Source organism: Mus caroli, unplaced genomic scaffold, assembly GCF_978045245.1.
Source record: "Mus caroli unplaced genomic scaffold, Mus_caroli_1 scaffold_10, whole genome shotgun sequence".
Classification (NCBI taxonomy): Eukaryota; Metazoa; Chordata; class Mammalia; order Rodentia; family Muridae; genus Mus; species Mus caroli.
The window spans coordinates 71,943,739-71,966,823 of record NW_028227265.1 but is presented as its reverse complement, the minus strand read 5'-3'; the positions used below and the strand labels follow the sequence as shown (position 1 = coordinate 71,966,823).

The 23,085-nt window shown below is 42.6% G+C and overlaps 1 protein-coding gene across 1 annotated transcript in view; it reads right to left on the bottom strand.

The window, feature by feature from the left end:
- The window catches only part of Galntl6 (polypeptide N-acetylgalactosaminyltransferase like 6), a 1,086,926-nt gene that overhangs the window by 22,889 nt on the left and 1,040,952 nt on the right, over nt 1–23,085 (bottom strand). Inside the window, exon 11 of the mRNA XM_021169756.3 lies at nt 5,275–5,391. Within this exon, the coding sequence (XP_021025415.2) occupies nt 5,275–5,391 (117 nt within the window). The remainder of the gene's footprint in view (nt 1–5,274; nt 5,392–23,085) is intronic.

Below are 23,085 nucleotides of genomic sequence, written 5' to 3'. Positions count from 1 at the left end.
GAGCGATAAATCTTCAAATTATACCAATTGCTTTCTTTTCCTGAACCTTCCAATAACAATTTTTTTCTCTCTTATGTCTTTGAAATGCTTCCAGTCGCCATTTATCTTAGCCAACAGTTATGTCAAACCAATCCCCCATTAGGCACATTTTCACCACAGTAGTAACAAGTTCATATCATGAAAGAACTTACTGTCACATTCACAATCTGCTTTCTAGTCCTGGGTCACAGTTTTACTAACTGGAAGTGTCTAGGTTTTCTTAACAAAAGTGCTTGATATTTAAAAAGAAAAACAAACAAACAAAAACCCTCAAATTATTAGTTTAAAAGTAAATGGTTGTCATTTTTTCCTTTTTCTTCTTTTGAGTGATACTTTAAAATATAGATTTTGAGCCATGATCTGTTTCTTTGCTTTCTTATGCATGTGGTGGGTGTAACCATGTACAAGTCTGTATTGTATTGTATTATATATTCTATTCTATTCTATTCTATTCTATTCTATTCTATTCTATTCTATTCTACTATACTATACAAACAAACTCTCTATATTGGAGCTGCAAATACACTTATCTTAATCTGGCATCCTGATGAGACAACTGAAAAACAGCCTTTTTCTCTCTGTGGGAAGTTATATTTTATTTCATTGTTATGTAGTTTGCAGGAATCTGAGTTATAAGATGTTTCTTCCTACAGTTGGTACCCATCAGAATGCTGGGTCCTGGCAGTGGGGTTGTTTATCCCCAAAGAAAGGCACAAATTCGTTCTTTCTCTGCATGCATTGACTCCTGTTTGCCTATGTCCCCCTTCAGGTCTTGGAAAGAGGAAAAAATCTGTCAGCTTCCTCAGCAGGACAGAAAGGGCTTCCTCGCTGCAAGAGCCCAGTGCCTGCTGCTGGGCCTGTGGAGAGAAGAGGCAAACTAGGCCAGGCCGAGCACGCCTCCTCTCTTCCACCCCTGCACCCTGCGCTGAACTCATAATGCAGGCTGGGGAGGAGCCTTCCAGATCTTAGGTTCTTATTTGAATCTATTTTTGTTTTTCTTTCTTGATCCCTAGAGGAAACTGGGAGCCAGCACACAAAGCTAGAGCGATATCAAACAGCTCAGCGGATGACCCCGGAAGGATGAATCATACGCCTGTTTCCCACACAGAAGCCGGATTAGTCTTGACTAGAGCGCGGCAGAAGGTTTTCCTTATAAAGGTATGCTTCAGTGGACCCCGCTTTGTTGCCTTTTTAACAAGTGTGTTTGTTCATTCATTCCGTCACTTTTGACAGTATTGGAATTAAAATGAATATCCACATTTCCATGGCCCGATGTACTTCTCTTCCAGGAACTTAAATCTAAATGTAAAAGAGTGAATTATAACTTACAAGTCTTTAAGCACAATATGGAATAAACCTTACGTTAATTACTGTAAAATGAATTTGCCTGTACCAAGCCAGTGTACAGTGACACATGTTTCAAACAGGATCCAAGTCTCTCCTCCCTGCAACTTCTAATCTCCTTCTAGCTTCATCTTTAGGCTCTCCAGAGACTGGAAATCTTGGTAAAGAGCTGTAACTACAGGGATTCCCCCCCCCCCCCAATCTCCTGCCTGTGTTGTTTTCTTCTTGTCTAGTGCTGCCCTCTGGTGGCCATTTCTTAATCTACATGCCATATATTTTTTTTCTTCAGTTTAGCCTAAGGTAAATGAACAATCAATAAAAATATGCAGTATACTTCAGTTTGTTCGTATTCATTTTCAGCTGTCAAATAAAAAAATTCAGGCTGGAGCACATATCATTCTGGAATTTTCCTGCTTAGAAGTATTAAACCTGGTTTAGATATTAGGAATCATACCTATCTAAATTTATTTCCTGTTTGGACTGAAAAGATGATATGAACTTAGTTCAAGAAGCAATGTTTTCAAAAAAAGAAAAGAAAAGAAAAGAAAAGGAAAGAAAAGGAAAGGAAAGAAAAGAAAATGAAAGAAAAAAAGAAAAGCCGAGAGTGGTGGTGCACGCCTTTAACCCCAGCACTCAGGAGGCAGAGGCAGGCGGATTTCTGAGTTCCAGAACAGCCTGGTCTACAAAGTGAGTACCAGGACAGCCAGGGCTACACAGAGAAACCCTGTCTCAAAAACAAAACAAAACAAAACAAAACAAAACAAAACAAAACAAAAGCAATGTTTTTTCTTATGAAACCTCTCCTTTCATTTTAGAGAATGCTTTTCCTAAGTGCTCCAAATGCTAGCTTCACTGACAGACTCTTAAACATTCTTGCCTGCCCTTAGGCTGAAGTCCGGGCTGTTTGTTGGAAGTTCTGGCCAATACTACTCCTCTGCAGGCTGGCAACACCCCAGTGATGGTATAAGAAGATTCAGAGGAAGAGGAAGCCATTGAGTTCCCCCCCCTGATATTTGGTAATTATCGCCACATCTGAGAGCCACAGAACCTTCTGGTAATTGTCCATACTGCAGGATATCCTGAAGTGAACAAGAACTGGAAGTTAATGATTATGCTGGAAATGGACCAACACAACCATGTCACAGCAACCTGGAACCTGAGAGTGTGATGTGTGTGTGTGCATGTGTGTGCATGCATGTGTGCCCATGTGTGTGTGCACATGTGTGTGCATGTGTGTGAAGACAGGGAAGGACAGTGACAACACTGACTTCCTGTGGGGGTTGATGTTATATCTCAGGCATCCTTTCTTCTCAGAGAACCCATATAGGATTGGGGAGTGTTGCCCCTATTTAATGATACAGAACCTCCAGCCTGGAGGAATTGAACCGTTTCACAAGGCTGATGGTTTAAAGTGAAGTCCATCTTTTTAAAACACATTGGATAGATGACTAGCAAGAGCTTGGTGTTAGAGGGGGTTGGCATTATCTGGTGAGATTAATCCTTGACTGGGTTTTGAACTTGTGGCTTTTCTGGCACTCTAGCACCCAGACTGTAATTCAGGATGGAGGAGGGGCAGGAAGGGGGGGGGAGAGAAGGGTACTTGAACAACTCCTTAAGGACCTTAGGTTGGGAAGGGTCATTGCTCAGTAGTTCATTTTGGTCAACATCCTTTTGTGTGGAATTTGTATGTAAGGTAAAGGGTCTTTCCAAAGCACACGCGTGCTCCAACTGAGCCTATTCCTGGGGTCAGTGTGCACGAGAGACATGTGAGGGGTTCAGCCCAAGCCATTTGGCTGTGCCAACAGGCTGCTTGCATACTTTCTTGTTGTTTTCTCAAGACAGCTATTATGGTCTATTTGGAGAAATTCAGAACACTGTCAGGGCATAGTGCCCGTACTGTGGGTTTCTCCTTCTGCAGAGAAAAGTAAGATGGGAAAAACCTTAGCTGTACTTACCAGTTGTGTTTCTTTGTAACTATGACAACAGCTGTCGATTCTTGTTAAATCTGTGTGATATATCCTATAGCTCTCTAATTGAAATATTTCATTCTTCAAAATTGAAAACCCAAAGGGGCCATGAAGACCTAAACACTATCATTTCTCTATCACAGGTAATACAATTTAAGGAGAGACCCTTTTACAAAGACTTTCAAGTTCTAGGTTGGATTTGAATCCACACTTTCCTTAAAGGTAGTTGCACTGAAAATGCCTTTCAATCAAAACAATGCATTGTCTGAAAACATCTTCTGAAGTCTACGTTGGGGTGCTGTGCTGGTTTGTATAATCTCGGCTTAGGGTGTGGAACTATCAGAAGGTGTGGCCCTGTTGGAGTAGGTGTGGCCTTGTCGGAGTAGCCATGACACTGTGGATGTGGGCTTTAAGACACTCGACTTAGCTGCCTGGAAGTCAGTCTTCTACTAGCAGCCTTCAAATGAAGATGCAGAGCTCTCAGCTCCTCCTGCACCTTGACGCTGCCATGCTCTCGCCTTGATGATAATGGACTGAACCTCTGAACCTGTAAGCCGGCCCTAATTAAATGTTGTCCTTTATAAGATTTGCCTTGGTCATGGTGTCTGTTCACAGCAGTAAAACCCTAACTAAGACAGGCGCTGCTGCGTCAGATGTCCTTCACCTGCGTGATTAAAAACCACACTCATAACAAGAGGGCCATGCATTACTTTTAATACAAAGCCAGGAGGAAAAAATTAAAGTTAACTGAAGTCTCAAACACAAGACAGGCTTTTGTTGTTGTTGTTGTTTTAGTTTGTTTTGTTTTGTTTTGTTTTGTTTTTTGATGAGTTACCTAGCCTTTCTGGGATCATTGTCTTGAAAACTTTCCACTGTGGCGAAGGCAGTAAGATGACATCACATTGATCAATTTTATCACCTCCTTTATTAAAAAATTAGTTTTACGAGTTAGTGTGCAAGGGGCTCAGTGGTCAAGAGGTCTTTTTGAACATTCACGAGGACCAGTTAGGAACTCCAGAGCCATGCACAGACCTGTGCCTGTGACCCCAGCTCTGAGGAAGTGAGATGGAGACAGCAGAATGCTAGGTTCTACTGGCTTCCAGCCTAGGAAGAAAATGCAAGCCCCAGAATCAGGGTGAGACTCTCAGAATAATAGCTGCCTCTATGCATAGTCTCTATGCATGTGCATAGAGTGTGCATGCACACATAAACACATGTACATACAAACAAAGGTTAGCACACAAAATAATGGGCTGCACTGTAGCATTTCTGAACATGCCTTGTCTTTATTTGTCTGCACTCTCGCTCCTCTCGCTCATGGTTTTAGCTTCTTATTACTGGTCACCCCTGTCCTTGCAAGAGCTGCTATTTTGCTTTCATGTCATATGCACACACACAATGTTGGGGTCAGAGGACAACCTCAAGTGTCCTTCCTCAGCTGCTGTCTACCTCTCCCTTAGAGGGCCTTCCTGGCCTAGAACTCACCATGTAGGCCAGGGTACTTGGCTATCAGTTGCTATTGATCTGCCTGTCTCTGCTTCACCAGATCTGGGACTCCATGCACATGCCAACACACTTAGCCTTGAAAATTTGGGCTCTGGAAGAGCAGACTCAAGTCCTAATGTGTGCATGGTAAGCACTTTACTGGTTGAGCGACCGCACTGCACTAATCCTTGGTCTGCAAGTTGAAATAAGTTGATTATCATGATTCTTCTGACAAGAAACAGAAGCAGAGGCTGGCAATGACTCACTAACTACAGATCTGGCTGGTGACAAACCATGACTTCATCCAAGTCCCAAATGTACCACCCAGAAGCTTCTCTCCATGCTGTCCCTCGTTGATCTCCTCAGCCCCGCCCCCGCCCCGCCCCCGCCCCCCCCCCCCCCCCCCCGCTAGCCTCCGCTCTGGTTATTTCTGACTCACCTGTTCGTGAGACCATGTCCTTTCAGAGCCATCCTTGACACAGATGTCCAGCCTGAGCTCAGTCCCTGTGGCTCCATGCTTGCTATCCACACATAAGTTGGCTGCCACACTTCGAATCTGTATCAAGAACACATCAAGCACGGGCTGTGTCACTATTCCTGACAATCCTGGAATCCATAAGGGTCTTCCTTGGTCTGTCTTTTTAATGACATGACTAGCAAGATGCCTTGAATTTATATGTAGTTTGTTGAGAAAAATGGGGACATGAAATATAACATAGTCTCTGTGTGAAATAAAATAAAATAAACCATGGAGACCTCTCCACCTGGGGATCCATTCCATATGCAGGCACTAAACCCAGACACTATTGCAGATGCCAAGAAGTGCTTGCTGAGAGAACCCTGATACGGCTGTCTCCTGAGAGGCTCTGCCAGTGCCTGACCAATACAGAGGCGGATGCTTGCAGTCAATCATTGGACTAAGCACAAGACCACTATGGAGGAGTTAGGGGGAGGACTAAAGGAGCTGAAGGGGTTTGTAACCCCATAGGAAGAAGAACAATACCAACCAACCAGACCCTCTCAGAGCTCCCAGGGACTAAACCACCAACCAAAGAGTACACATGGAAGGACCCATGGCTCCAGCTGCATATGTACAGAGGATTGCCTTATCTGACATCAATGGGAGGGGAAGCCTTTGGTACTATGGAGGCTTGATGCCCCACTGTAGGGGAATGCTAGCATGCTAAGGCAGGAGTGGGTGGGTAGGTGGGGGAGCACCCTCATAGAAGCAGGGGGAGAAGGGACGGGATAGAGGATTTGCAGAGGGGAAACCAAGAAGATGGATCACATTTGAAATGTAAAGAAATAAAATAACCAATAAAAAATAAAATAAAACAGAGTCAAAAGACAAAATTACAGCTGGTTGCAGCAAAGTCAGTTATGGGTAATGCAGTAGAGGGAGTGGCCTGGGGCCCTGCCCTCCGATTGAGAGCCTTTTCTCGTTCAGCTGGTGTTTAACATGGAATTAGTTGTTCTGCGTCTGTCACCGCTCCCATTACTATCCCAGCATGGAGAGAATCCCAGGCAGCTATTACAGGCAAAGTGTGTGGTTCAGGGGAAGGGCCCTTCAGTATCGCACAACTCTGGGCAGGTTACAGTGACCTCAGGTTCCACTTTGGCTGCACTGGCTGTTGTCAGAGTTTAGCATTTCTCCTGGCCAGTTAGTTAAATGTCATCCTAGAGGATTAGCTGTGCTGGCTGAGGGTTGTGTGCATGTTGCATAGTTAGTACAATTCTAATTATCATATTAGTACCAGGTAGGGAGAGGTAAAGGATAAATAATGAAAAAGCAAACACAACAAGAGCAGAAATGGCAGCAGAAGTGGAGCCTGGACAGGGACAGGGACAGGGGCAGGGACTTTGTCGTTTCATTTTTGCCTAAAGGGTCCACTAATTCTCAGCTAGCATCATCCCCACAGCACGTGGTAGGGCTGGGCATTAGATACTGTTTATGGTGTACGTGCTTGTGTTTCACCAGCCCTGCTATCTCATATGCCTGTAGCAGTCCTGAATTATTATCTCTTGGTATGTTTAAAAAAATAGTATAGAATGCACCCCGCTGAGAGCGTTTGATCTGAGTCTTTTGCCTGGCAGGAGTAAATAAGTGAGAAGAATACCTAGCCGGGCCCGTTCAGATTGGAATCGGGCAACAAAATCGAGCAAAGATTGTGAGGATCCTGGGAACTGTGTAGGGAAGGAGCGGTGCTGGGATGGAGGCAATGTAGCGGGAACTAGCTCAGGGTTCCTCTATGTCATGAGTAGAGGTGGGTTGAATGTCCCGCAGGAGACGACAGAACTGCCACTCATTTCCTTATTCAGAGACGGTGGCAGGAGTTCTAACGACTGCTTCGGGACCTCTGCGAGGGTCTCTTTCTCCTATGTTAGGGGTGCATGACATGAAGTAAAATTTGATTTGTCCAACAGAGAATCCAGGGACACCTATGGATCCCCCACCTCCAAAACAACCAACCCACAACCCGCCACCCGCAGGTGGGTATGTACAAGAACGCCTGTCTACCTTCTCCTGAAACCCAGCAGCTCCACAAGGACCCTTGAATTAAGGACATTGCTTGGGCTCTGCCCCTTTGCAAACCAATTGCACCCTTTTCTGGGTAGTGCAGGACATCCAGCAGTCTACAAGAGTGACCTTGACTGCTCATCAAAGTAGAACTGATAGATCATCACTTTAAAAAAATTAGTTTCAGTTTTCTTAAAGAAGGACTAAGGGGAAACAGTCTTTTGGGATTTTTGGTGAAGGGAGGGAAAGTCAGACAGGGGGAGGGGCAAGAGAGAAGAAAAGCCTTTTGTAAAAACACTTTTCATCATGCGTGTGAAAAAGAACACACATGCTTCTTTCGTAAAATAGAAACACAGGGAAAGAGTCTCAATATCACTGGTGTGTGTGTGTGTGTGTGTGTGTGTGTGTGTGTGTATGGCGCATGCGTCAGGGGGAAGAGCTATTGTCTTGCTTTATACTCCAGTATGCTGGAAAACCTTAGATCTAGTTTCAGCCATCTCTACTGTGTCCAGTGAGCTATCACTGCCCTGAGCCCTGCTCACTCTGGAAAGCCCCAGCTTTATCTCCTTCCTGGTCCAGCATATCACTTTTCTGAAGCTGTCTGTCACCTAATAGCACTCTGGGAGGGTCTGTCTTTACACCTCTAGGCTTTACAATACCCGCATAGCCCTGTGAGAGAAGAGTCTTCAGGGTGTACGCTGACGTCAACCGCGTGACACTGCTCTCCGATCTGAGACAATCTAGGAGCTCCAAACCGCATTTATGAGGGCGAAGCAGCTGTTTTTATGTTTGTAGCCACTTGGACACAGAGGGAGAGGCTCTCCTACAGGGTTGGCATTCAAGCTTGCCCATCCATGGGTCTCCGTTCTTAGGAATGGAGAGAGCATCCAAACTAGGGATATGGGATATGAGTGGTGGCTCTGCCAACTCAGCCCGTGGTTATGACCAGCCCTCCCAGAGAGCCTCACTCTGTTTCCAAATGTTGTGAGCCCAAAAGGTCTCTGGCAGGGAGAGAGGACACCATTGTGTAAACTCTTGAATTTTCTCAATTCTCACTCAGATGGCAGCTGTGTAGACAACGGAATAAACTGCTTTGCGAGCCAAATTTCAACTTTCAAAGGCATAATTGTCTACATCTGTGTAAATTCCAGCACCAAGTTGTGCCAGAGAGGAAATGCTGGGAGTTCAGTACAGGACGAGGTAGACAGCTGGGGCAAGACTAACACCGGTCCCCATCTTTATCCCTTTGTCTTTGTATCTGCATCTCTACAAGCACATGTGTGGAGTCACCTCTTTTACTCACCAACACAGCTTCATCGAAATAAAAAGGTGAATAGAATTAAGACAGAACCAATGTTTAAAGACTAAAGGTATATAATAGTATTTACAAATGATTTCATTTGGTCTGGGCTCTGAACTGTGGTTGAAAATAAGGCAGCACACACACACACACAAACACACACACACACACTCATGAGCGCGGCCTTCAAATCTAGGACGAGGACTATTGCTTAAAGCTATGATAGAAGACGTCACTTTCAGGCTTCAATCCTTTGATGTCCAGCTTCAGGGCTTGGCAGTGTTAAATGGCATGGAGGGATCTGGAGGAAGGCTAAGGGGGTTTAGAAAGTGAAGTGGTGCTTGTCTAGGCAAGGGTAGAAAGAAGGTAAGAAACAGGGAGAAGGACTCATGATGGATGACAGGATTTCAGAAGTGTGATTCTTTCAGGAAAGGGTTAGGAAAAGGCAGAGAGTAAAGGCTTTTGTTAGGCATAAAAAAAAAATCAGGCTTAGGTTCAACCAACATTCTCCGACCCAGGAAGCTTCTAGGGATCTCCGCTGGTGCAGTAGTCACCTATCATACACAATGCCCGGGTTCCATCCTCCATGTCAGTTACGGTGTGCGCACATCCTGTAATCCCAGCATTCCAGAGGCGAGGTGGAGGCAGCCACACCTGCTGTAAGGCACCATTTAGGGACAGAGGTAGGAGGATCAGCAGGGCAGGGTTATCCTCAGCTACACTATGATAGAGTTGGAGGGACATTGTGGAATACCTGAAATCTTGTCTCAAAAACAGAACGAAGTCAAACCAAAACAAGATATAAGAGACATCTGTGAGTGGTGGTGCATGCTTTTAATTCCAGAGTCAGAAGTAAACAGATCTCTGTGAACTTGGGGTCAGCCAGAACTACATAGTGGGGGAGGAGGAAGAAGAGAAGTAGGAGGAAGAGAAGAAGGAAGGAGAGGAAGAAGAAGAGGAGGAGGAGGGAGAGGAGGACAAGGAGGAGGAAGAAGAGGAGAGGGAGGTGAAGGAGGAGAAGGAGGAGAGGAGAAGGATAGAGAGGAGGACAAGGAGGAGAAAGAAGAAGGAGGAGGAGGAGGAGGAAGGAGAGGAAAAAGAGGAGGAGGAGGGAGAGGAGGACAAAGAGGAGGAAGAGGAAGAAGGAGAAGAAGAAGAAGAGATGAGAGGAGTGAGTGAAGCAGAGAGGAAGAATGCAGAATAAATATCAAGTATTAAAGTGATAAATAGCTATAGAATTGGTCCTCCATTTTTGCATTTTATTTATTTATTTATTTATTTTTGCTTAGAGAGCAAATCAATCAATTGGATGCTAGGTAGACAGAAATGATAGGCTCAACAAATAAGAACCATGAACTGTTAATTAGTCCTAATAGCTTTGGGGCCTGCCCTTCTACATGAAGAAGTAGATTCATCAGTCACTCAACTCTAAGTGGCCGCTGTATCCAGGCATTGCACTAGATAGTGGTCACAGAGAAGACAGAAAAGGAGCCCACCTCCTCCAACGTACAGCGCATAGTGTGGTCAGGATGTTAGAGAGCACATGAACAGAAGGGAGCCCCAAATCCCCCTGCACTTCTAGCTGCCAACTTTAAATATGACAAAAAGGTCATGGAGTGTGGGTGACCTGGCACTCGTGCCAGGGAGGCATTTTCTCAAGTAGTGACTGAAGGGACAGGGTCCAGCCCATTGTGGATGGTGCCATCCATCCGTGGCTGGTAGTCCTGGGTTCTATAAGGAAGCAGGGTGAGCAAGCCACAAGAAGCAAGCCGGTAAGCAGCACCCCTCCATGGCCTTTATATCAACTCCTTCCTGCAGGTTCTAGCCCTGTTTGAGGTCCTATCCTGACTTCCTTTGATGATGAGCAGCGACATGGAAGTCTAAGCCAAATAAACCCTTTCCCCCACAACCTTCTTTTGGCTATGATGTTTCACCATAGCAACAGTAACCCTAACTAAGACAGCAAGGTAATTGTTTTTCTCCAGAACTAGACAGAAAAGTTCAGTTTGCCCGTACACAAACACACACACACACACACACACACACACACACACACACACACACACACACACAAAGTTTTAAATAAAAAGCTGGAAAAACCCATATCCAAGGGGTACTCTTTATAAAAGATGTTTTAAGAAGGATGCATGAAAATCCTAAGAAAATGGTCTCTGCCATTTATTTCTTAAGCTGAATCATTTAGGAAATGGGGGTGATGTCACAGTCAGGTCACACCTGTGTCATGCTTTGAGCACTTCATAGACAAGGAAAATTACAATTGAGCAGATTTTGCTCTGTCACCTCAGAACAGGTCTTCAGTGTATAGCTCAGTTAATTTTGGAAATATTACTTCCAGTCACTCAAGATCTTAGTCAACACCACATCACACATGCCCATCTCTCTTCTCCCTTTTCCCTTTATCAACTCTTGCCAGTCAGTGCTAGGCCTAGCCCTTACTTGTACTGTTTTTTTTCTCTCCTTTCAGTTTCACAGGCATTTGGCATCGGCTTACAGACTTTAAAAATGTAGTCAGACTACAGAACAAAAAGCTTACCATTTTAATATTTAAAAATTTTCAATTCAGCAAGATTAATATATTCAAATGCTATGCAATTATCTATCCCAAGGTGTTCTAATTATTCAAAACAGCAACCATTAGCCACTAAGCAATGGCTAATTGCTTAAACTCTTAGCCCTTGATAGTGTCTATTCCACGGATGATATGGATTTTTGTGTCCTAGGCATATTGTGCCAGTGGATCACACCATATGTGTCCTTTTGTGTCTGGCTTATTTTACTTAGCACAGTGTATTCAAGGTATCATGGTTGTAGCGCATATCAAAGCTTCATTACTTCTTAAAGCTGAATGATGTTTACACACACACACACACACACACACACACACACACACACACTATCTTTGTTTATTCATATATTGATGGATACTTGAGGTTTTTCTACCTCTTGGCTGCTATGAAAAATGCTGCAATAAATCCTGGCATTCAAATCCCTGTTTTGGATTCTTCTGGGTGTACACTTAAGACTCAAATTGCTGCCCTTACAGAAAATGATAATTCTGAGCTTTGCTTTCTGAAGGACTGCCAACCAGTTGTCCATAGAGGCTGCTCATTATATTCTTACGAATAATGTACAACAGTTCTCCATTTCCACACACATCTTGCCAACAGCAACTCTTTAGCAAGTGGCCCTTGTAGGTATGAAGTAGTATCTCACTGTGGTTTTGAGTTGTATTTGCTCTATGGCTAGTGATTTTTGAACACTGTTTTATGATTATTTGCGGATCTCTTTCATTGAAAAATCTGTTCTAGTCGTTTGCTCACTCTTCAATACAGCTGCATATATTTTTATTGTTGAGTGTTTAGTATTTTTCTACATTATGGTTATCTATCAATCTCATACTGAATATGATTTTCAAATATTTTATTCTGGATAAGGAGTTTCTGTTTTTACAGTAGTTATAGTGTAGTGACTTGATAGTGACTTGGTAGACAAAAGCTTCAATTTTAGGAATGTCTAGTATATCTAGCTTTCCTTTTCTTGTCTGTGTTTGTGTGTTTGTGTGTGTATGTGTGTGTGTATGTGTCATTTGGGAAATTGTTGCCAATCTAGTGCCATAAAGTTTCCCTCTATATTTTATTTTCAAATGTATTTTAATTTATGCGTATGTGTTTTTCCTGCATATATAGATGTGCACTATGGGTGAGCTATTCCCTGTGGAAGCCACAAGAGGGTGTCAGATCCCCTGGAACTGGAGATTTAGATGGCTGTAAGCCACCATATGCGTCCTCTGTAAGAGCATCAAGTATGATGTCATCTTAATCAGTTATACCTGAAATAACAGTCTTTCCAAGTAACGCCTGTCTTAGTAAGGGTTTCCTAGCTGTGAAGAGACAGCATAAGCAAGGCAGCTCTTATAAGGGCAAACATTTAATTGGGGTTGGCTTACAGTTCTAGAGGTTTAGTCTCTTATACTCATGACAGGAAATATAGCAGCATACAGGCAGACATGGTGTTGGATGAGGCTGTCTCACCTGGAGATTTATTCCACATACAGACACCAAACCCAGACACTACCATGGATGCCAAGAAGTGCATGCTGACAGGAACCTGATATAGCTGTCTCTTGAGAGGCTCTGCCAGTGCCTGACAAATACAGAGGCAGATGCTCCCAGCCATCCATGGAGTCCCCAATGGAGGAGTTAGATAAAGGACTGAAGGAGCTGAAGGGGTTTGCAGCCCTATAGGAAGAACAACAATATCAACCAACCAGTACCACCTTCCACCCCCAGAGCTCCCAGGAAATAAACCACCAACCAAAGAGTATACATGGAGGGACCCATGGCTCCAACTGCATATGTAGCAGAGGATGGCCTTGTAGGTCATCAGTGGGAGGAGAGGCCCTTCATCCTGTGAAGGCTTGATGCCTTTGTGCAGGGAAATGCCAGGGTGGTGAGGCGAGAATGGGTGGATGGGATAGGGGGAGGGAAGATGGGATAGGGCTTTTCTGGAGGGGAAATTTGGAAAGGGGATAATATTTGAAATATAAATAAATAAAATATCCAAATTAAAAAAAAAGAGTTCTCTATCTTGATCCATGGGCAGCTAGGAGGAGACTGTTAACCGTATTGGGTGGACCCTGAGCATAGGAGTCTTTAAAGCCCACCTACCCAGTGACACACTTCCTGTAACAAGGACATACTTCCTCCAATAAGGCCATATCTCCTAATAGTGTCACTCCCTGTGGCCAAGCTTTGACACACATGAATCTATGGGGCCTAAGCTTCTTCAAATTACCACAAGACACATCCTGATGTGTGAGTGATGAGGACATCAAAAGATGAATTTTTATGATGGATATACAGCTGTTTGAACAAAGTCAATTGAGTGTTTGCATGTGATTCCATGTCTCAGCAGTCTAATCTATTCTGTTGCTCTGCTTGTCTTTTCTCATGCCTGTAGTACAATCTAAAACTTAGTGTATCTAGGAAAACTAGATATACTAGACTATCAAAATTGGGGCTTTTGTCTCTCAAGCACACTGTCACTAACATAAAATGGCAATTCTCCAAACAGAATAAAATACTTGCAAATCATATGATAAGTTTTGAAATAGGAATGTATGAATTGCTGGGCAGTAGTGGCACACACCTTTAATTCCACCATTCCAGAGGCAGAGACAGGTGGATCTGTGAGCTCAAGGCCAGTGTAGTCTACAGAGTGAGTTCCAGGACAGCCACGGCTACACAGAGAGACCTTGTCTCACAAAGCCAAACCAAACCTAGCCAAACCAAACCAAACCAAGCTAAGCCAAGCCAATTCAATCCAAGCCAAGCAATCCAATCCAAGCCAAGCCAAGCCAATCCAAGCCAATCCAAGCCAAGCCAAGCCAAGCCAATCCAATCCAAGCCAAGTCAAGCCAAGCCAAGCCAAGCCAAGCCAAGCCAAGCCAAGCCAAACCAAACCAAACCAAACCAAACCAAACCAAACCAAACCAACAGCAAAAAAGGCAAAACAACCAACCAAACAGATAAAAACAACAACAATAACACACACACTCACACACACAAAACTCTGCTTTAGGAATTTTAATAGGGATCACATTTGATCTCTAAGTCCCTTTAGTCAGTATTGACACTTATCAATATTCCTTCTCTAAGTCTATAAAAATAGGATGTATCCCATTTCTTCAAATAACTTTAATGTAAATCTTCAATTCACTTTAGTAGTGCTTTATAGTTTTAGTGTATAAGTTCCAGACCTCAACTGAGTAACTTAATCCTCATTTTTATTTTTTATTGTGTGTGTGTTGGGGGCATATCATGTTTTAGTTAGGAGCACACATTCTCTAACTAGAAGGTCCAAGGTGAGAGTGTGGTTTGAAAACTTCCTGGCTCTGTAAGCTCACACAAATTTCTTTACATTTTTAGACTTAATTTTCTGCAAACAAAGATAATAATCCTTCATACATTCATTGAATTAAACTGAATATGTCTATATCTATCTATCTATCTATCTATCTATCTATCTATCTATCTATCTATCTACAGTGTCATATTATATCAGCCCATATTAGATATTAAATGCTCAACAAATTTAAGCTTTCATAGTAGCAGCAGCAACATTGGGATTGAATTTGATATTAAAAGAATGCTAGATGGTTTCAAGAGCAAACTTTTTGTAGGTGTGAAATTATGATGATTATAGGAAAGAAATCAAGAGTTGTGGGAGTGTGAAGACAGAGACTGGTTTTAATTGATAATGACTATCTGAGCTGTGTTGGCAGTAATGCTAGACGTATATCCAAAGGAAACATGAGTCAAAGGAAGAGATGTCCCCAAGGAACACTTTATAAGGCTTAACAATTATTTGCGTATGCATAATGAGACAGGTGTGCTGAGTTTGAGATGTAGCATGTTTGTAATGTATATCTGTACCTATAGCTATATCTATATCATCTATCTATCTATCTATCTATCTATCTATCTATCTATCTATCTATCTATCTATCTTTCTATCCATCCATCCATATAATCTAAGAAATGTAGAATTTGGACAAGAGATCATATATGTAGAAATTATTTACCATGCCTATTGTTAGTATATTGCTTCTCAGGTCCACTTTCTTCTTGTTGCTTTGTGTGTCTTAAGATGGACCCTTGTAGACATTTCACTGTTATTAGTGGATGCAATTTTGAGCTTTGTTAATAGCAGTGCCATATTCAAGAAACACTAGAAGATGAAGATTTCCTGTGTGTGTGTGTGTGTGTGTGTGTGTGTGTATGCGTGTGTACGTGTGTTGCTTTTCAATGGAATTTCCAGGCAATTAGTGAGTGAAATGGGGCAGAAGAGAACAGCACCTATTGCAGTGGCTCACAGATACTAGTTGCTATGTCCTGTGGTCTGTCCATTTCTTCATCATTGTCCCTGGTAGCTATAACACTTTGTATAAGGTCAGTGTCAGTGGAGGAATGGCTAGAGAGTCCTTCTAAGCTCCCCAGTTCCTGCCATGCTCATATTCCCAGAACCCTAAAGGGCATTTATTTAGTAAGTTAGTTATTTTTGAGTTGATGCTTCTGTACATTTTAAGAGCCCTTGTTTATCCCTTACTGTACAATGCATTGTTAAATACTAAAATTTCCTTGTTTAAGATAGTGGCATGATTTCTGTTTATTACCAGAGAATCAAGGATGAAGCCATATACAAGTAAGAACAATACCACATCGTTCAAGCAAAGAGTGTGAGGCAAAGGACAAGATCACAGATGGCGTGCTGGGAATGACTTCTTTTGGAAGACAGCAGAGGAAGAAGGCAGGGAATGTGAGACAAGAATCAGAAAAGGGCAGGAAGAAGAGCCCGAAGAAGATGCAGGAAGGTCAATACTGTCCGGATGTGTAGGAGGCAGACTGGAAAGCTGACGGGAATGTGTTCAGAAGTCATAAGTGACTTTTCAAAAGATAATTCCTATGGCATAAGTGGAGAGAGAGGACAGATTGCCCAGTGGATTGAAATAAACTGGGAGGTAAAAATTAGGGTCAAGTAATGGAAGTTTCTCTCTCTAGGCCCTCAATCATGACGGGACAGATACATGTAAGGCCTACAACAATGTAAAGCTGACACAGTTGTTTTTGGGATGCTGAGATTTGAGGATGGAATTATACATAAGCTGTGACATAATTGATTTGAGCCTGAGAAAAACAATGAACGACTTGTAGAAACTACGAACAGTCTATAAATAGTAAGCACCAAGAGTGCAGTAACTATCCTGACTGGACTCCTCTTGCTGCAAAGCTTTGCCTTACAGCCACCGCACCGTTTTCGCTCCAGCGAATCCATCCCGTCTCTAATTGCTCCATTCTGGTGGCATCCAACGGCTGTTGGCAGAGACCAACTATTGCCTTTCCTTAAATGATGCCCACAGAGATTTTCTTCCTATCTTGTACACATTTTCTTCTGAATTCACTCTAAATGTAATTGCTTTGGCATGTCTCTCTAGCCCTGGGACTTACTAGAACTGCTCATTTCAGAAGGCTGGCTTATATTATGCAAGAGAAACACGAGCCCATGGCATAAAGATTGCCATGGGGCCTTCAGATTCATACACACTCTGCTCCAACTAGATTTTTACTGAACCCAGGTCTTGCCACTTAAAGTTTTAAGTGTTGCATTATCAGAAAAAATTCTGTATAACCTTAAAATAGGAACTTTTAAAATTAAGGGTCACTTGTCAAAAACAATTCCACCTCCCCCTACCCCCCAAAAAAAACCTAAAAAGGGAAATTTGTATAAATAAGGGACTTTTTTTGGAAATTAAGATAAGTAACTCTTTTCTGACAAAAGGAAAATAAATTAAGACAGCCTTCCTCCCTCACCCTGCCCCTGACTTTTTTTTTCTGAACTGGATTCCTTTACAGTCAGTTCACTGCCATGGGTTTCAGTGCCATGATATCTTGTGTGTTCACCTACCTTCACATCTGCAGCCCCAAGAAAGCAAGTGATCTGCACAAGATTATATGGCAAATGGGTGACAGGCGAGGCTTGTATCTGGGGCTTTGTTTCTGAGGCCTGTGCTCTTGCTACCACAGATGGTAATGGTTATAACTCATGGACTAGAACTGCCTCCTTTTGGGCTGACAAATTGTGGCAAATGGCTTACTGAGCCTGCAAGAATAGATGGGGATTAAGAAAGGCTACGAGTCCATGGGTTTCATAAAAGAAGCACTTTGTCAGTATTTGCATCAGAGTCTGAGAAACTAAAAGCCATGTTAGAAATAAATCGCTGACACTTAGAGGGGGCTCTGAGGGATCGAGAGGTGACAATCAGTTCACTGAGCTCCACGACGCACAGGGAATATTTGGTCTCGTGCATGTCTCCATAGGTGGCAACTGAGTGAGGAGAACCACTGGCATTTTGAGAGAGACCAAGATGGGGAGGGAAAAAATGAGTGAGGGAGGGAAGGAAGGGAGAGGGAATGGAGAAGGAGGGGAGAGGAAGGGAGAGAGACAGAGACACAGAGATAGAAATAGAGAATTAGAGAGATGAGGGGAGGGAAAGAAGGAGGGGGAGGAGGGAAAGAAGGAGGTGGAGGAGGGAGAGGGAGGGGAAGGAGAGAGGGGAAGGGGGAGGAGGGAGGGAGAGAGAACTATTCTGAACTTTGCATGAGAATCTAGATTTAGAAAATGCCTTTCCTGAAAAGAAAGGTAGAGAGGGCAGAGTAGCACTGGTCTTATCCTGACCTATGTAATCCCCCGCTTTGTGTTCTGTCACCACGCGTGCCCCCTCTGCTCTGTGCTGTTCTGCTTGAATGGAAATCTATTCCTGCCCTTTCCCCTTGCCCTTGAAGATTAAAAAGCTTTGCCAGTTTAGATTTACTCTGTGTAAAACCAAGAATGTAGAACAATTTGCATAAGAATTTGAATCCCGAGAAACAGAATTTTTTTTTAGCTTGAATTTTCTCCTTAAGGTTTTGGTGTTATAATTTCATGAAGTCAGGGAAGGAAGTATTTTCTTGAATATTGTATCCCATATGTACTGCTGGGACCGAGGCATGGTCCAATAGCTAGTTTGTCTGAGAACACTCTCTTGAAGGTACAGGCGACAATTGTTATTCATGTGGAAAACATAAAAGCAGATATTTTGAGAAAGCTGTGAATAGAAGTTAGGGTGTTGAACAATCCCCCCTTCCCCTGTAATTTAAAAATTCAGGTGAATACAATTTTTAAAAGTGGAAAGGGAGGAGAAATAATGAGATCTAGTGGGGAAAATTACACTGAAAGTCTGAGAGAAACAGTGTAGAAAACTCTACAGGAAGAGTATGCTTACAGTCATCCATAGGACGGAGCTCAAGGTCCCCGATGGAGGAGCTAGAGAAAGTAACCAAGGAGCTGAAGGGGACTGAAGCCCCACAGGAGGAACATCTATATGAACTAACCAGTAACCCTAGAGCTCCTTGGAACTAAACCACCAATCCAAGAAAACACATGGTGGGACATGTGGCTCTAGTTGTATATGTAGCAGAGGATGGCCTAGTCGGTCATTAGTAGGAGGAGAGGTCCTTGGTCCTGTAAAGGCTCTGTGCCCCAGTATTGGGGAATGCCAGAGCCACGAATGGGAGTGGGTGGGTTGGGGAGCAGGGGGAGGGGCGAGGGTATAGGGGATTTTTGGAGGGGAAACTAAGAAAGGGGATAACATTTGAAATGTAAATAAAAAATATCTAATAAAAATAATTAAAAAGAAAGAAAGAAAGAAAGAAAGAAAGAAAGAAAGAAAGAAAGAAAGAAAGGAAGAAGGAAAGAAAGAAGGAAAGACAGAAAGAAAGCCTCACCATAAGGATAGCTGGAAGCCAGGAAAGATATGCTTAGGAAGCAGCTGCTAAAGTCTGTCAATCTTCCCTAGCCAGAAGGAAGCTATAGGCAGAACACTTCCAAAGACATTAGTACTGCCCCTTGAGCCTGTGTCAGGACTTTAAGCCAGGGAGGGCTGCTCTGAAGGCAATGGCACAGGGATGTAGAAGTTTGTCCATGTGCTGCAAAGAAAGTGTAAAGTGTTTCCTCTTTTAGCCCCAAACTGGGAGAACTAAACCACACAATGGACTGCAAGTCAGAATGCTGGCTATCATGTTTCCAGAATTGTCCTGTAGAAAGCGACGTCTTAACATCTTCTTTGACTTAACTGTACCATGCTGGGCAAGTTCCTGATCATGTAACCAGCACCTGAATATTTAATTTTCTCCTGGAGTGTAATTTGTAAATACAAACTCTTCTCCCAAGAGTTGGACTCCGCTCGGTGGTGGTGGCGCACGCCTTTAATCCCAGCACCTGGAAGGCAGAGGCAGGTGGATTTCTGAGTTCGAGGCCAGCCTGGTCTACAAAGTGAGTTCCAGGACAGCCAGGGCTATACAGAGAAACCCTGTCTCGAAATACCAAAGGAAAAAAAAAAGAGTTGGACTCCACTATGCAATGGCAGAAAAATGGGACTTTCTGTAGTTTTAGTAAAGTCATGAAAAGCCACGTGAAGCACTGTCCTCAGAGCTAAGGGCAACAGTCATAGACTTTGAAGATGAAGCAATTTTTTAGTACTTGAAAAACTACTCACACAAGCTGTCTCTACAATTCTTCCTTTGAATTCAGGTCAGTTGTTTAAAATGTGGGGTGGTTTAAAACCCATCTAATATATACTTGTTAAGCTCTTGTGTAGGATTTAAGACTATTCATTAACGAAGATCTACAGTCAAATTATAGAGCTGGTTCTGAAAGTGTGTGGTCCCTTAACCTTAGACAGAAGGGCAACCCAATTCCCATACTCGACCCTTTATACTTCTCCAGAGAAGCAGAGTCTCTTGAACTTGCTCTTGAATTTAATGGCCTGCTCACTTAATAGCCAGCTCTTTAAGAAGGGTAGAAAGTATTGCCCAGATAAAATAGTTCACAGTTTAAGTTTTCTATTGTAAATTTCATTATCGTTATATTCACACAATACTTCAAGAGGTGACCTATGTCTTCAAAAACCAAAACCAGGTACATGTTAAATTACTTTGCAACACAGAACTGTAGTGTAGCATTTATAAAATATTTCACAACAGGACTCCTCCACAGTAGTTCTCGGGGAACCTTGCTTTACTAAGTTATGCCATTTCTGTTTTGTAAAACTTTAGACTGAAGTGTGTTAAAGATGTCAGCACTCTACTTTTGTAAAGTCCAACACTTGGGGAACAAGAACAGTTGTGTTCTGAAGGGCTGGGCTTATTCTGAGTCACGGTGACTAGCGTTCTACCATTATTTGCTATATCAAGGGCAATTCATACAAGGTAAATACCGATAATGGATCTTGTTTCCTTAAAAAGCAAATATACTATTTCTGTGATGTCAGAAATTTGACCTCAGGACATCAATTTATGCAGCAGTTATTATAATAATTCTAAAGTACTCACGGAGTCCACTCAGCATTCTGAGAATTAATTGCAAATTTACCTCTAATTTACACATTTTATCTAATTTCCTTCTGAAATTTATTTCAATCTGGTTGGTCATGTCAGACTTAATGAGCAGATGGTTTCGGAAACGAGCAGCTTGAGACTTGGCTGGAGAACGGAAAGTAACGAGAGAAGACTAACTTTTCCATGGAGACAGAGTAAAATTATTTTCCATTGAAAACACAGCAGAAAACAACAAAAGCAAGACTAAAACAATACCAACCAAACAATAGAAGTTTCCAAGAAAGTGAACAGCAGGGCTGAGGCTATGGCTTAGTTGGTAGAGTGCTTCTCCAGCATTTCTGAGTCCCTGGGTTTGTTACTTGGCACTTTATAAGCCAAGTGTGAGAGCACACACCTCACATTTTAGCACCAGGAGAGTGCAGGTAGGAAAATGAGAAATTTAGTCATCTTTGGCTACACAGAAAGTTCGAGATCAGCCTGGGCTAAATGAGCCCATGTCTCAAAAACCACTTTCTCTTCTGTCCCCCCCCCCCCCCCCGTCTTCATTCCTTTCACAATTCTTTGTGGTTTTGAGAACAGGGTCTTACTATGTAACCATTGTTGTCCCAGGACTCCCCAAGTAGCCCATTCTGGCTTGCATTTACAAGCAATTGTCCTCCTCCTCCTACTGCCATCTCCCAAATGCTAGGGTTATAGGTGTGGTCCACCAAACCTGCTATGTCTTCTGAGGCTTCTCTGTGACTGACAGATGAACACTTGTCTGATGTGCTTGTTCTCTGGGAACATAGATTACTTAGTTCCCCTTCATAAGAGAACCTAATCCTATTGAGATAAAGTCCTGCTACTAGGACGTCTTCTGCTCTAAATTACTCCCCAAAGATCTTTGTCTTCAGCCAGGTGTACAATGGGGTCCTTAGGATTTCAGTATAGGAATTTTGGAAAGACATAATTCAGTCATTACAAATGGTGCACTAGCAGTTACCCTTTGAATTTTGTGTGTGCATGCATGCAAAAATCCTAACTCTGGTTCTTGTACATTTCTGCTCTATGAGGAAGGCAAAAACACAATGACATCAAAGCCTAGGGCTATGGATGTCAAACTCAAGGGTCACTTCAGGGCAGAGTGCCTCCCTCCGCTTCCCCCCCAACCCCATTCTATTCTAGGGGAAGAAACACTATGGAGTTGAACTGTAGCGATAGGAGAGGGATAGGTTAAAAGTCTGGGGAGCTCGTTCAGCAGAACTTGCATCTGCCTAGGTGGAAGGGCAGTAGGACTGGGAAAGACTTTATGAACATGTTACTATACAGCTTGAAAGAAATTAAAGACATTGATAGAAATATCCTTTGAGTTCATGGTTTGGGAGATTTGGTATTAAATTGTTAATAGTGTCCACCGTTAGATATAGATTTAAGGTGATGCCCATCAAAATCTCAATGATTTTTTTATTTTTAGAAATAGAAAACCTGTTCTTAAATTCATATGGGAGTATCAGAGGATCCTGAACATCCAAAACAAACTTAAAAAAATATCAAAGTTGAGAGGAATCATACTTCCTCACCTGAAGCTTGCTGTAGTGATGAAAGCAGCACACAAAGACACGTATAGAGGTGAATGGGGCAGGCTGGAGAGCTCAGCAAAGAACCTGGCATGGGTGGGTGGCCAAATTACTTTTGGCAGGGATGGGAATTAAAAACCCAACATTTTCAACAAATGATGCTGGAGGGGGGTGGTGGATGGATACCTGTAGATGAAACAATGGTGTTTGGTCTTACCTCAAACTATGTACACGAGCCAAAGACCTAAATATCAGAGCTAAAACTATTGAACTTTCAGACCAGATATAAAGGAGTAAACCTTTAGGATGTTGGTTTTAGCAAATTTCCCTCTCTTTGTTTCTTTCTCTCCTAATCCTTCTTGATATGATGCCTAAGTCACAGGTAATAAAGAAAAAATAGACTAATTGGACTTCATGGAATAAAAAAAATGTACATTGAAGGACCATTATCAGAGTGAAAGAACAACCCTCCAGAATTAAAAAAAAATATTTGCAAATAGCATAAATAACATGTGGGATAAAGGCTTCATATCCAGATATGTAAAGCACTCCCGTAACTTGAAACAAAAAAGCAACGAATCTAATACAAAAATGGGCAAAACTTGATTACTTACATCTCTAAAGAAGATATTGGACACACACACACACATGCGCGTGCGCGCACGCACACACACACACACACACACATGTGTAACATATACATATTAGCCATTAGAGAAGTGCAAATTAAAAACCACAGTGAGGTGCAGTTCCATATTCACTAAGATGGTTATTAAAAAAAAACCAGAATAAAGCTCTTTTGGGGTTCTGTGGTGATCTACGAAGCTGCCTTTGTGTGAAGTGGTGAGAGAGAGGGGCTAACAAGTGCCGAATTCTTTTCCAGATGAAGACTGAAGACTGTGAGTGCACTAGAGGTCAGAAT